At 47.8% G+C, this 15,728-nt stretch overlaps 1 protein-coding gene across 2 annotated transcripts in view; it reads left to right on the forward strand.

Annotated features, from left to right (window-relative positions):
* pkn3 (protein kinase N3) overlaps positions 1 to 15,728 on the forward strand; it is a 43,910-nt gene that overhangs the window by 8,544 nt on the left and 19,638 nt on the right. For both annotated transcript variants that reach the window (XM_068334746.1, XM_068334747.1), the window contains exons 7-16: positions 79 to 228; positions 1,521 to 1,630; positions 3,751 to 3,894; positions 5,576 to 5,651; positions 6,464 to 6,611; positions 12,272 to 12,356; positions 12,489 to 12,547; positions 13,369 to 13,435; positions 13,617 to 13,708; positions 14,946 to 15,122. In XM_068334746.1, coding sequence (XP_068190847.1) covers positions 79 to 228; positions 1,521 to 1,630; positions 3,751 to 3,894; positions 5,576 to 5,651; positions 6,464 to 6,611; positions 12,272 to 12,356; positions 12,489 to 12,547; positions 13,369 to 13,435; positions 13,617 to 13,708; positions 14,946 to 15,122 — 1,108 coding nt within the window. The remainder of the gene's footprint in view (positions 1 to 78; positions 229 to 1,520; positions 1,631 to 3,750; positions 3,895 to 5,575; positions 5,652 to 6,463; positions 6,612 to 12,271; positions 12,357 to 12,488; positions 12,548 to 13,368; positions 13,436 to 13,616; positions 13,709 to 14,945; positions 15,123 to 15,728) is intronic.

Raw genomic sequence — 15,728 nt, forward strand, 5'->3', positions numbered from 1 at the left:
CACACGTGGGACGATTATCTGTCTTTGACTTCCACTGAGTTCCTTTTTTCCGTTCTGTCTCCTGTGTTTTCTCCTCAGGTCGGTTGGAGGTGTGTCTGAAGGGCTGTCAGGACCTGTTGGATGGTGTTCCGAGCCGTGGTCATGTGACCAGTATCTCGACCACACCCGATGGGAAGTCTCTGAAGGCGAGAGCCGGCCTATCAGGACGCAGCGCTGATGACCTGTCCTGTGAGTCCTGCTCAGGTTTCTTTTGGATCGGTTCAAACCCGGTGCTGCTAGTCCACCTGCCCGTGTGCCCTTGAGCAACGTGCTTGACCTCAACTTGTTCCCCATTGGTTGCCCACTGCCCCTCAGGGAGGGGTGAGGGGAATTTCTCAAGAAGTCCCCCTGGATCACAAAATGATTGAAGTCTTCTACAACCATAAAGATGTCATCATTTCATTTGATGTGTCAAAAAATTGGATAACGATTGATTAATTAATTAAATTACCACAAAGTATTGTAAAAATATATGAAAAATATAGCAGCACAAAAGTCAAGGACCTTTGGCCTGGCTCCATCACCCTCTATCTCCATCACCCTCTATCTCCATCACCCTCTATCTCCATAACCCTCTATCTCCATCACCCTCTATCTCCATCACCCAGTATCTCCATCACCCTCTATCTCCATCACCCTCTATCTCCATCACCCTCTATCTCCATCACCCTCTATCTCCATCACCCTCTATCTCCATAACCCTCTATCTCCATCACCCTCTATCTCCATCACCCTCTATCTCCATCACCCTCTATCTCCATCACCCTCTATCTCCATAACCCTCTATCTCCATCACCCTCTATCTCCATCACCCAGTATCTCCATCACCCAGTATCTCCATCACCCTCTATCTCCATCACCCTCTATCTCCATCACCCTCTATCTCCATCACCCTCTATCTCCATCACCCTCTATCTCCATAACCCTCTATCTCCATCACCCTCTATCTCCATCACCCTCTATCTCCATCACCCTCTATCTCCATCACCCTCTATCTCCATCACCCCCATCTCCATCACCCTCTATCTCCATCACCCTCTATCTCCATCACCCTCTAGAGACACGGCTCTGGAGGAGCCTGGAGTTGTGATCTGCTCCTTCTTACTGTAGAGTCACTTTTTCACTAAATCCGTCTCACCAGCACTTCTTTGTGAGTCCAGTCTGAGTGGGTCTGGGTGTGGAGAGAAGGCACGTCCAACACGACTGCTGACTCACATCTAAATGTAGCCAACGTGGACCACAGTGGTGAAAACCACAAACACTGATAATCACCAGTACCACCGGACACGTGACATCACCGCTCCAGTCAGTGTTCCTGAACAGAAACATGACGTCAGATAAACAGTGTTAGATTCTTTGACTGGGTTTCACAGCCTGACCCCTGACCTGACCCCTGACCTGACCCCTGACCCGACCCCTGACCTGACGCCTGACCTGCATGTTAGAGCCACAGGGTAACAGCTGTGTGTCGTTGTGTCCAGCGGACGTCTGTGCCGTGCTGAAGGTGGACAACAGGATGGTGGGACGCACCCACTGGAGGACGCTGGGTAACGAGGCCTGGGACCAGAGCTTCAGCATCGAACTGGAACGGGTCAGTGGTTCACTGTCAGTGAGCAACATGTGGACCCTCCACCAGGCTGCTCCACGCTCCGATCACACCATGCGTGTCTCCGACCACATCACGCGTGTCTCCGACCACATCACGCGTGTCTCCTACCGCATCACGCATGTCTCCGACTGCATCACACGTGTCTCCTACCGCACCATGCATGTCTCCGAGCGCATCATGCGTGTCTCCTACCGCATCATGCGTGTCTCCTACCGCATCACGCGTGTCTCCTACCGCATCACGCGTGTCTCCTACCGCATCACGCGTGTCTCCGACCACATCACGCGTGTCTCCGACCACATCACGCGTGTCTCCTACCGCATCACGCATGTCTCCGACTGCATCACACGTGTCTCCTACCGCACCATGCATGTCTCCGAGCGCATCATGCGTGTCTCCTACCGCATCATGCGTGTCTCCTACCGCATCACGCGTGTCTCCTACCGCATCACGCGTGTCTCCTACCGCATCACGCGTGTCTCCTACCGCATCATGCGTGTCTCCTACCGCATCACGCGTGTCTCCTACCGCATCACACGTGTCTCCTACCGCATCACGCGTGTCTCCTACCGCATCACGCGTGTCTCCTACCGCATCACGCGTGTCTCCGACCACATCACGCATGTCTCCTACCGCATCACACGTGTCTCCGACCACATCACACGTGTCTACGACCACATCACGCATGTCTCCTACCGCATCACAAGTGTCTCCGACCACATCATGCGTGTCTCCTACCGCATCACGCATGTCTCCGACCACATCACGCGTGTCTCCGACTGCATCACACGTGTCTCCTACCGCACCATGCATGTCTCCGACCACATCACGCGTGTCTCCGACCACATCACGCGTGTCTCCGACCGCATCACACGTGTCTCCTACCGCACCATGCATGTCTCCGACTGCATCACACGTGTCTCCTACCGCACCATGCATGTCTCCGAGCGCATCATGCGTGTCTCCGACCACATCACGCGTGTCTCCGACCGCATCACACGTGTCTCCTACCGCACCATGCATGTCTCCGACCACATCACGCGTGTCTCCGACCACATCACGCGTGTCTCCGACCGCATCACACGTGTCTCCTACCGCACCATGCATGTCTCCGAGCGCATCATGCGTGTCTCCTACCGCATCACGCGTGTCTCCTACCGCATCACACGTGTCTCCTACCGCATCACGCGTGTCTCCTACCGCATCACGCGTGTCTCCTACCGCATCACGCGTGTCTCCGACCACATCACGCGTGTCTCCGACCACATCACGCGTGTCTCCGACCACATCACAAGTGTCTCCGACCACATCATGCGTGTCTCCTACCGCATCACGCATGTCTCCGACCACATCACGCGTGTCTCCGACTGCATCACACGTGTCTCCTAACGCACCATGCATGTCTCCGACCACATCATGCGTGTCTCCTACCGCATCACGCGTGTCTCCTACCGCACCACGCGTGTCTCCGACCACATCACGCGTGTCTCCTACCGCATCACGCGTGTCTCCTACCGCACCACGCGTGTCTCCGACCACGTCACGCGTGTTTCTGACCACGTCACGCGTGTTTCTGACCACGTCACGCGTGTTTCTGACCACGTCACGCGTGTCTCCTGCGACAGTCGGGCGTGTCTCCTGCGACAATCGGGCGTGTCTCCTGCGACAGTCGGGCGTGTCTCCTGCGACAGTCGGGCGTGTCTCCTGCGACAGTCGGGCGTGTCTCCTGCGACAGTCGGGCGTGTCTCCTGCGACAGTCGGGCGTGTCTCCTGCGACAGTCGGGCGTGTCTCCTGCGACAGTCGGGCGTGTCTCCTGCGACAGTCGGGCGTGTCTCCTGCGACAGTCGGGCGTCAGGCGAACTGATTCTCTTCTCCACATCTGCGGATGTTGAATCAGACCTGAATAAATGAATAACAAATATTTCAGACATTCTCTCAGAACGACTACAACTATATTACAATACATTACAGTATGACATTTAAATGAGCTGTCTCTATATGGTATCACATGTAGTCATTGGAGGGTCACTCATCGTGTTAGATACCCCACGACTCTACCCCATCATTCTTCCTCCAGCCTCTGAATTGTTTGTTGGTCCAGTCCAGGGAGCTGGAGGTCGCCATCTACTGGAAGGACTGGCGAGCGCTGAGAGGGGTCAAATTCCTGCGGCTGGAGGACTTCCTGGACAACCGGCGACATGGCATGTGTCTGCACCTGGAGCCTCAGGGCATCCTCTTCATCGAGGTCCTCACCTTCTGTTCTTTACCTTCTGAACATTCCACTTTTAACTTTAGTGCTTTATAGTGAACTTCATTAACATCCTGCTAGAATAGATTCAATAAAGGTAGAACCAGAACAGAGGACAGGCTTGTTCTGAGGAACTTTCATTTGAAACCTAAAGACTCCTGTATTTAGAATCCAACCACAGTCCATCTTCACACTGGGTGTGTTCTATTATTCCACATCCAACAGTTGATATCATGTCAAAATAATTCATGTTTGACTTCTTATAATTATCACACCAGAGAAATCATTTTGTGTGTTTTTCTGTTGTAAACTGAAAAAAGTTGTGATCTGTTTAAAAGTGTTCTTCTCCTTTTGGCTTTTCCCTTCAGGGGTCGCCACAGCCAATCAGTGTCCTCCATCTAACCCTGTCTTCTCATCCTCTTCTCTCACACCAACTACCTTCATGTCCTCTTTCATTACATCGATAAACCTCCTCTTTGGTCTTCCTCTAGGCCTCCTGCCTGGCAGTTCAGAACTCAGCATCCTTCTACCAATATATTCACTATCTCTCCTCTGGACATGTCCAAACCATCTCAGTCTGGCCTCTCTGACTTTATCTCCAGAACCTCTAACATGTGCTGTCCCTCTGATGTACTCATTCCTGATCCTATCCATCCTGGTCACTCCCAGAGAGAACCTCAGCATCTTCATCTCTGCTACCTCCAGCTCTGTCTCCTGTCTTTTCCTCAGGGACACTGTCTCTAGACCAAACAACATCGCTGGTCTCACCACAGTTTTGTTCACCTTTCCTTTCATTTTAGCTGAAACTCTTCTATCACACATCACACCTGACACTTTCCTCCACCCGTTCCATCCTGCCTGGACACGCTTCTTCACCTCTTTTCCACACTCTCCATTGCTCTGGACTGTTGACCCTAAGTACTTCAAATCCTCCACCTTCTTGATCTCTTCTCCCTCTAACCTCACTCTTCCACTTGGGTCCCTCTCATTCACACACATGTACTCTGTCTTACTGCGGCTAACCTTCATTCCTCTCCTTTCCAGGACAAACCTCCACCTCTCTAGCTTCTCCTCCACCTGTTCCCTGCTCTCACTACAGATCACAATGTCATCTGCAAACATCATAGTCCATGGAGATTCCTGTCTAACCTGGTCTGTCAGCCTGTCCATCACCATAGCAACAAGAAGGGGCTCAGAGCTGATCCCTGATGTAGTCCCACCTCCACCTTGAACTCCTCTGTCACACCTACACACACCTCACCACTGTCTTACAGTCCTCATACATGTCCTGCACCGCTCTAACATACTTCTCTGCCACTCCAGACTTCCTCATACAATACCACAGTTCCTCTCTGGGCACCCTGTCATCAGCTTTCTCCAGATCTACAAAAACACAATGCAGCTCCCTCTGGCCTTCTCTGTACTTCTCTATCAACGTCCTCAGAGCAAATACTGCATCTGTAGTACTCTGTTTTGGCATGAAACCATACTGCTGCTCACAAATCCTCACTTCTGCCCTTAGTCTAGCTTCCACTACTCTCTCCCATAACTTCCTTGTATGGCTCATCAGCTTTATTCCTCTGTAGTTGCCACAACTCTGCACATCATCTGTCTAAAAGTGCCCTAAATTGTGAATATTCATTATCCCCTGATGACCTGATGCTGTGCCCCTCACCAGGTGACTTTCATCAATCCTGTCATTGAGCGTCGTTCCAAGCTCCAGAGGCAGAGGAGAATCTTCCCCAAAGAGAAAGGTACTGAGCTGCTCCGTGTCACCCCGGAAAACCTGCCTCAACTGGTAGGGTATCAATGTCTGTGGCTTTGTCCTGTTCTTCAGCAGGATTAATAAAACTACTCAATGGGAAGGGTGGGGCAAATGAGGAAAGAGCCATTTTAGGGTGTTTAAAGGGGTAGATTCTGTACCCCCAATCATTTTGTGCTAAAACATACTGAACCAGTGCCCATGAACATTAGTCTTTGTGGTTTTGTTGTACGTGACAGCAGAGCGCCATCTAGCTCCACTAAGGGTTTTGTCATTGCCTTTAGGTTCCTGTCTGACAGGTAGGGTTTGGGTTTAATGGTGGTTCCAGAACCTGAGAGTGAACACAGACACATTTTAGACAGGGGCTCAGGAGGGGGCACCTGTGACTACATCCTGGATGCTCTACCTGTCCTGATGTCTCTTCCACTGGTTGGGGGTCTGTGTAGCCTTTGCCACAGTGATCAGTCAGTGCTTCACACAGATGTTCAGTGAATCAAGTTAATCTGCAGTAGTTAACGTAGCTGTGTGTCATTCATATTCCAGCTGTGGACCTTGAGGTGTGAAGGAGGACATTGTACTACCTACAGTTTCTTCGCACCATCAATAAAATGAATAATTCTGCTTTTTAGAACCACAGAAATTGTGGTTTATACAAATTATTAACTGCTCAATATAAATATAACATTTCTGTAATTTTAACCTGAGGCTGTAATTAAACTGCTGAAGGTGAATCAAAGACTGATGGAGGTTCCTTTATCAATACTTAAATACTCGTCATCACATTACACTCATGTCTCCTTTCAGGAAAGCACTTCTTACGAGCCGCCCAGATGAACATGAACTTTGCCACGTGGGGCCGTCTGATGATGAGTATCCTGACCCCCTGCAGCTTCATGGACCCCATGAGCCCACCGCTGGCAGGCTCAACATCGTCCACCACTCCTCTGGCTGGGTGAGGCTCTCCGTTCTGACCCGGACACTCGTCTTTGTCTCATCTCTAGCTGTTCCAAACCTGAGCTGCTCCTGTCAGCGCCATCTGAGTGACTTCAGGCAGTGTTTCTGTCCATTTGAGATCTAACAACAGAAAGTCTCAGAAATCAGCAAGTCTGACAGCAACATGAGCGCTGACGTCCATCACAGACAGAGTAAAGTGTGCTTTAATAAGTGGACATGATTAAAGGTTCAACAAATCTCAATCACAGACCAGATTCTCCCAAATGGTGGGTCGTGTAGTAGTGAAGTATTGTATATTTCTAATCAGCATATTTCTAAACCAGCACTTGTATGAACACACACTCACTCCTACGGTCAATTTGGAACGGCCAATCAACCTGAAGTTCATGTTTCTGGAGGTGGGAGGATGCTGGAGAACCCAGAGAGAATCCACAGACACGGGGAGAACATGCAAACTCCACACGGACCGGGACTCAAACCCAGAACCACCTTGCTGTGCATCAATGCTACCCACTGCACCACCGTGTCGACCTTCTATGAAATAGTACCTGATAAATTATTTTAAAAATGTATTAGACTGTTGAGCTAAACGAGTAAAAAATAATTGACTCGTTTGGATCAACAGAGCATCCAAAGGTGTATCGATACACCTTTCAAAGGGTGTTCCTGGTCCAGTGAACCAGGAACAGATGGGTTAACGACTGGATAGTCAGAGGACAGCACACAGACATGGCAACAAAGTGGTAAAGTGAACTTGACTGTCAGCATGTACAATTCTTGAAGGAGCAGAGGTAAATATTCTGGACGGGGGCAGATCATAAAAGGAAGAGATGGCAATATTAGGTGAAGGGGGGGGGGGGTAGCAGCTGCATCAAATTCATCATCAGACAGGTTTTGTTGAAGGAAACTGGGAAATTCTCTCCTTTCCTTGTGTGCCTCTTCCTGCCTTTGCAGAGCAGGTCTGGCCTTCTCATCAATCAGTCTGCATTGCTCGTCCAGTTCTTTTTCCTCCAGTTGTCTTTTCAGCTCCTCCGGCTCACCTCTGTTCTTCTTTGCATCACGTATGCTGACTTGGAGCTCACTCAAACAGGTCAAACAGGTGTGACTGCTACCAGAATGCCTACTTGTGTGAGATCTAGGGAGACTAGAGGTTGTTTTAGAATGAGCCCTCTTACTATAAGAACTGAGGGAGGCTTGGGACCGTGTATATGGTCTTTGCTGTGGCATAGAAGCCGGGGGCCCTGCTGGTCTTTTCGGTCGGACCCTGGGTCACGAACATATGGGCTCAGGATGACTTTATAAGGTACTGATGGCAATAAGATTTGGTCCTCTGTTTGAGAGGTTGGTAGTAGGGGCTCAGATGATAGGCCAGGCTCTGTTTGAAACTCTTGTGGGGTGGCTTCATCGTCTGCATAAAGCCGGGTTGAGTCTATTTCACCTTCGGGTCCATCCACACTCTGAATAGTATGGAACCGAAGGACGTTCAGTGGGCTCAGGTTCAGTGGGCTCATCAGCAGGCCTTCCATTGGCTGGTTGTTCGTTGGCCATGTCAGGTCACTGCGTGGTGTGTGGCTCAGCTATCCGGCTCGAAGGACCAATTTTGTTGGAAATTAAGGTTCTAGCTGGAGCCACACTGACTACACAGGAAGCAAAGGTTCTGTTTGAGTCCTTCATTGGTGACGCTCTGGATGAGTGCCAGTGATGCTAGTGGTTCTGTGAAGCAGGGAAATAATTACCATACTATATACAATAAACAACAGCTTTAAGATATGATATACCTTTATTAGTCCCACAGTGGGGAAATCTGAAAAAATGTAAACATGAAATTAGTAAAATGCGTGATTAAATTAACATTGGTCTAACTCCAACTTAAATGCACAATAAATTGTATTCAATAAAGACAAACTTAACTTACAATAAAATACCAAAGACAGCATACATCTCCAGCTTCAGCAGCATGTGTTTGGTGACAAAGAGGAAGTCCTGCCTATTCATGCCTGTATTTATGGGGGAGGCAATGACAGACAGGAAGAGCTTCCACCACCTTGTGGAGCAGAGGTGGAATGTAGTCTATGATTTTTTTGTAATTTCTAGTGGGTAGGAAGAGTTAGAAGGCCGACCTGCTACTCCTGTGATGGAGAAACCAAGCAAATTACAAATTAACCTAAGGAGAAACACCCTCAGGTGAGCCTGAGAGGGGGGCGGATGAGCTTCCCAACAGGATGGACCCAATGATGGCAACCTAGGAAAACAGACAAAAAGATGCATCTGCAGTGAGGTCTACAAGAATGACCAAGGCCTAAAAGTTCATCAGAGCCGAATGAAATGCTTGGGAAGGGAGGACTAAGACCTTGTGGAACGCAGGAGGACCCTGGCTCGGAGACAACAGCACTCCAACGCCAAGCACTCCAACAACCATTACAGTAGACTACAGTAGACAAGTCTGGTCTACTGGGCAGGTTCAGGGCATGGTTCTATCAGTATTCTGTCCTGAACCTTATCCTCTGGCCAGTAGATGTTGGCCATGTCTACTGTAGAAACCCAGAAGAGAAAGTCGAGCTCCAGCCTGAGAAAGATAGCCGGGTCTGCCTCATCACCCTTAGCAGCGCTGCTGGATGGCAGCTTGGAGGAGGAAGTCAGGGTTTCATTCACAAGAGAAGCACTGGCCTGTTGAGACTCCAGTGACCCCACAGTTGCATCTCAATGGTTACAATTGTTACTGGCTGGAAGCTTGAAGCTCAAGAGGGATTGGAGCTAGTTGAGTCCCAGCTCAGACACAAGGCACTGCTGGGCCTGGTGTCCTCTGGCCGAGCATAACTGGAAGCTGTCCCACAGTCACGGTGCGATCTGGCCCAAGGGAAGCCCAGAAGCCATCTTCTCTTGCAGTGGAGCGGACAGGTGTTGAGGCTGGGACGACCAGCAGGATGGTGAGCATACAGTTTATCACTACTAGTCAGTACCCTGGGACGACTGCAGAGAAGAGGCTACTTACTGCAAGGCATTTCATTTTTAAAAGAACATTCACAAAAAACAAAATCACATTGACGTGGAATTCACACTCAAAAACATTTAATGGTAGGAAAATAATAAACTAAACAAAATTTAATCGTAATCATACAATGTAGTTTGTTTAGTTTTGCTTTTGTGAAGTATGACTCAATCGAAAATTGGTTTGCTGAATGCTCTGATTAAAAAAATTACATTTTGAAAAAATGAAAAACAGAAAAAGGGAACTTTAACACATTAAACAAGAATACTTGAAGATTATTACATGCAGTATCTCAGTCAGGATCCTCATCAGCTAACTAAACAAAATGTACATAAAATAAACCAACCAATGACTGAACAAAAGCTTCTCACTCAACACGGAACATGGGACATCCTTGACACAACACAAGGTAGTAAAGGTATCTAAATCATTCAGAGCTCTGAAATAGTTAAAATCCATTTTGATTCTTGTTTGACACATTTTCTTTTAATGGCTTCTGCACTGCAGTCAGACGACCCTTTAACCTTTTTTCTCCTGCTTAAAGAGGTCCTGTTATGAAAAACAATTTTTTTCAGGTCTCTACATGTACATAGTGGTCGTCTCCAACCCTACCAAATCCTAGAAAACGCTTCCTGCATCCATAGATATTTGAAATCCTTTGGATTCATTGCTGGACAGAACCCAAAACAATCAGATTGACCACAGAGCTGAACCTTACGTCATCTCCAGGGTGACTGATGGAGCAAATTGACCTGAATTGATCTCCTCAGGCCTCGGTGCAACATGCTGAGGACTCTACAGTTTGCCCACCGAGGAAAGGTTGGCATGAAGGACGCCATCCTCCACATGCTACACCGAGCCTACACACATCTGGACAAGGGAAGCGGGAGTGAGGATACTTTTCCTGGATTTCTCAGGTGCCTTTAACACCATCCGGCCCTGTATCCTACAGGAAAAACTCCTACCAATGCGATTGGACACTGGTTGCTTGGATACACGACTACCTCACCGACAGACCACAGTTGGTCAGGCTAAAGGTCACATCTGATACTGTGGTCAGCTGCATCGGTGCTCCACAGGGGACTGGCTTGTCCCAATCCTCTTCTCCCTGTACACGGTGGACTTCTGCTACAACTCAGAACTGTGTCACATCCAGAAGTTCTCAGATGACACAGCTATCGTGGGATGTATCAGGGACAATGAGGAGGAGGAGTATAGATGCCTGGTGAAGGACTTTGTTGACTGGTGTCACAGCAACAGTCTGCAGCCCAACACCTCCAGAACTAAAGAGCTGGTCATTGACTTCAGGAGGGACAGACCCCAACCTAGACCAGTTCTGATAGGAACGGAGGAGGTGGAGATTGTGCAGACCTATAAATATCCTGGGCTGTGGCTGGACAACAAGCTGGACTGGACCAGCAACACGAGGCAGCTGGACCAGAAAGCTCAGAGCAGGATGTACTTTCTGAGGAGGCCGAGGGCATTCAGCATCTACAGGAAGCTCCTGTGGATGTTCTACCAGTCTGTGGTCACCAGCATCCTGTCGTTCACTGTGGTGTGTTGGGGAGGGAGCGTGACCAAGGCGGATCTCTCCAGGATGGAGAAGCTGATCAGGAGGACCAGTTCAGTGGTGGGGATGAAGCTGGACCCTCTGGACAAACTGCTGGACATCATGGACCATGTCAACCACCCTCTGCATACCGTTACCAACAACCAGAGGAGCCAGAGGCTGAACCCCCCCACATACAGGAACAACAGATTGAACTCCTTCATCCCCCGAGCCAAATATACTTTTATTTGCATGTTTTGTGGTGTGTTATTCTTATTCTTTTTAGGTGTCGGTACTTCTTTCTGTGTGTTTTGTGTACTCACTGTGCTGTGTGTAGTAAGACAGAGATGTCAATTTCCCTGACGGAACCTCCTTTAGGGAGGTTCACAGGAGGGATCGGCATCATACTACTACTACTACTACTACTACTGCAACCGATCCTGAGTCATATTTGATTGTCCACCTGAATATAGGCGTGGTCACCCCCGAGAGGGAGTTCGCTCAGGCTACGGTACCAGTGTGTGGTAACGACCCGGCTCAGAGCTACACACTGAATGTCCCTCACAAGCTGTTGAAGTCAGCTAGCATTTGGCTAACTAGTTAGCTCCGCTTCAGTGAGGTCAAGGGCTGGTCTCGTAGTGTTTACACAATGAGCCACAAGTTACGTTCAGCAAACTGAGAAAGTAGCTCCACACTTAGCGCAGAAACATTAACATATATCTCATGGAAAACAATGGTGTGTCACCTTGATCTTTAAGTTTATGATTGTATAATTCTTTACCATTATACACGTTTTTACCATTACTGTCACCGAGGCTGATCGGTTCTGACAGAGTCGTTAAAAAAATCTCTAGGGGGAAGGGATCGGCATCATCTGGACTTGAAAAAGACCTGTGCAATAAAAATTGATTGCAAGTCACTCAGATACCCTATGATCCAGAGGAATGCTGGAGGAGAGGCTGGAGAGCCTGCTGTGAGTCAGTAGAGCTGGGATGAGGTAGCCTTTGTGCCCACTCACTTTGCAAGATCTGCCCCTTATTTAGCATCACAGGAGGGAAAACAAGAGATCCATGGATTCCACCGCAGTGGCTGCAAAAACATTTGTCTCTTGGTTTTTCAGAGAAACTGCTCTAAGTTCCAGTTGTTCTGAGGAATATCCTTGCAGATCTCCTCATCACACGAAGAACATCGGAGACTCTCCCCTGGTAAGCAAGGCAGGAATTCTGTTTCACTGACTAATGGTGAGAATAACTTCAGCATCAATCACAATAACATCTGAGGCTAACAGCAGAGAAGTGATCCTGAGCATTTTGTGCTTGTTTCTGTTGCTCATACAGCAGACTCCTGTGGAGAGCCCAAAGCTGAAACGCCAGCCCTCAGTCCACCCTCCCCTACAGTAAGTCCCACAAGTTATTGTGTGATGAGGTACGGTATCAGTTGGAAATATCCTAAAATGTGTGGTTTGAGGACTCAGACCACAGAAGGGCTGATAGGTGGTCAAACACTTATCAGCCCTTCTGATAGGTGGCTGACCACGTGGCCTACGCTGACCACGCGGCCTACAGCTCCCGTCCCTCGAGGCCGGATTCCAGGCTGGTGCTACCTGAAGCAGAGGCACAGGAGTGACTCGGCACCACACCTTCCTCCTGGCCCATGTTGGTGCTTTAGAATCAGACGAGGATTTGTCAAGCCTGGTCCAATGGCATTAGGAGCACTGGATGGGGCTTGACGAGCTGATTATTAGTTTTAGAAAGCATGTAAAAAAGTTATTTTTATAAAAGTTACTTACTACAAGCTACACTAGTGGTCTATTTATCAGACGTTCAGTGGTTCAGTCCTGTCACAGATATGTTGAAGTTCCTTCAGCAAGAGGCTGAAGTTACTTGCTGCCATCAGTCTGAGTGATGTATGAATGGTTACTGCACATAATGAACAGGTGTTCCTTGTGTGTATGAATGCTAGGGTGAATGGGTGCATGTTGGCTCGTGTTGTAACGCCCTTACTAGAACTAAATAAGTTGTCCATTTACCATGTCCAGTTCAACCTCTGCTTATAGCGCATTGAGACAGCCCAGACAATCCTTATTAGGATGAGGAAAGAATAAATACTCTTACACTATGTGATTTGGACCTTATATCACTGAATAGTCCCTGAAGTGTCAGTTTTAATGTAGGCTGAAGGTGGCAAGAAAAAATAAAATTGTAAACTTTTCTGTAGGGACGGGGGTCTTCAGATGGAAGACTTCAACTGCATCTCAGTCCTGGGAAGAGGTCACTTTGGAAAGGTGAGTAAACGTCACTGCTTTACCCTTTGAGCTGCACAAAACTCCTGAGAAAAGATTCTACAGGAAGCCACAGCTTCTCCAGCCAGGTCACGTCATCCTCCTCCTCCTTCATTACCTGTTAGCTCCCATCTGCACTATCGTTCATGTTAACATTGTGATGGTTGGTGCCTCCTGATCCAAGGTGCTGCTGGCAGAGTATAAGAAGTCACGCAAACTGTACGCCATCAAGGCCCTGAAGAAAGGAGACGTAGTAACACGTGGTGAAGTTGACAGGTAAGCTAGCCCCCCCCCACCCCGCTTTAAAAAAACACACGACCGCATCGGTGTGTGGATCAGAACGTTTAGAAGAACTCCGTTACAACTCTGACAGCGACAGGAGCGAGGACCGGAACACGTGGGAGTCTCAGAGTTCAACCAGCTTACAGCGCATCCCAGTCTGACCCAAAACTGGCATTGAATGAATGAATGAATGAATGAATGAATTCTATTGTCGTTGTACATAATAACAGGGTTCCTTGGATGAGATGAGGACTGTTCTACCGAGATGCATTTGTAGCAAAAGAAAACAACTAAAATTAAGATGGGAAAATTTAGAAAGCTATATAATACGTCAACTTTATGATTCCAATTAAGAAAAAACAGAAGAACAAATATTCTCGTGTCAATCTTGTTTGTCAACACGTCCTGGAAGTGGAACGTTTATCTGTCGATAAACAGCCGACCTTCGTCTGTGCTCAACATGAAGCAACACCACTTCAACAACAAGGTGTGTAAAAACACCTGGAGAATTTTACCACCAACACAGTTTTAACTGCGTCCAATCTGATTGGACATGCAAACATGGGTCACACATGTGTCACAGCAGTTTTCATTGCAGTACAGTATTGGAGACTGACAACTTTCAGTCATTTTCAAAAATCTTCACTTTAGATTTTCGAAAATCATAGTTTTTGTCCAGGATATATGCATTGTTGTGTGGGCGATGGGCATAACCATAGTTTGTGCGTGCGTGTGTGTGTGTGTGTGTGTGTCTGTGTGCGCGCGCTACGGGAATGCACACACACTATATATGCATGCGTCTAATAACCCGTGTGATAGAGTGGATTAATAATTTCCCTACAGGGATCAGTATGGTTGATTAAAATTAAAAAATTAAATGAAAACAAATGACAAAGCCAGAGGGAACACACACATTGACAGCCTGCATTCCATAGAAATGGATTTCTAAAAGTCATTCTTCAATTCATTTCGTTTGTATAGTCCCAGAGGTTAAATCGGTTTCTAAATACACTTCACAGGTAGAGCAGGGAAACACCTGCAGGGATAGAACCCAATGTGTCCCTCGTGAGGCCAACGGAGGCAAAGAAAAGCCTCTCCTCAATCCGTGTTTCTTTATATAAATGCAGTTTTTCTTCATAATGAAAAGCACAGCTTAGTTGTAGCAGAAAATCAGTAGCCACAGTCAGAATGAGATGATGACATTCCCTAAAATGCCTGCGTTTGCGTTCAGCCTCATGTGTGAAAAGAGGATCTTTGAAGTGATCAATGCCTCCCGACATCCTTTCCTGGTGAACCTACACGGCTGCTTCCAGACGGCTGACCACCTGTGCTTTGTGATGACCTACTCCCCAGGAGGAGACCTGATGACTCACATTCACAACAGCATCTTCTCAGAGAAACAGACCTGGTGGGTAACCTCTCACTGCAGCTGTTCCCATCTGTCCAGTGTGGTCCAGTCATGACTGACAACTGTTGTTATAGAGCATCTCTAGCCACCTTTTGTTTGAGCTCATTTCCCCACTTCAAATACCAAATAAAGACACAACACTTGGACGAACACACAATCTTTTTACTGCAAACAAACCAGTGACTTCACATCCAAAACATCATTTAGTGATTGATGAGATGGCTCTAATGATAACCTCCATGTGTCGAAGGATTTCAATGAAGAGTTAGAGTTAGCTAGTTAGACTTGGTCTCACAGTAACCCATCCTATCTGTCTCTGATGGATAGATAGTTAATCAATACTAGGGAGGAATTATGGTGTGGCCATAACATCAAAGTCCAAAGTGAGAGTCTATATGAGAAACACAATTGTGATGCCAGGTCTGAAAGCCAATCAGAGTTGGGATGGTCAGGATGTTGCCAAAGTGGGATTAGCAAATTCACATGGAGAGTTTAGATAGATGGTGCTCCACAAAGTTCATTGTGGGTCCTTGCCACATCAGTCTGTATGTTTGTCATACATACTGATTGTAAGGAATAAAGTATAGATATGGTCTTCCAGAATGA

Source organism: Antennarius striatus, chromosome 15 (assembly GCF_040054535.1).
Source record: "Antennarius striatus isolate MH-2024 chromosome 15, ASM4005453v1, whole genome shotgun sequence".
Taxonomy (NCBI): Eukaryota; Metazoa; Chordata; class Actinopteri; order Lophiiformes; family Antennariidae; genus Antennarius; species Antennarius striatus.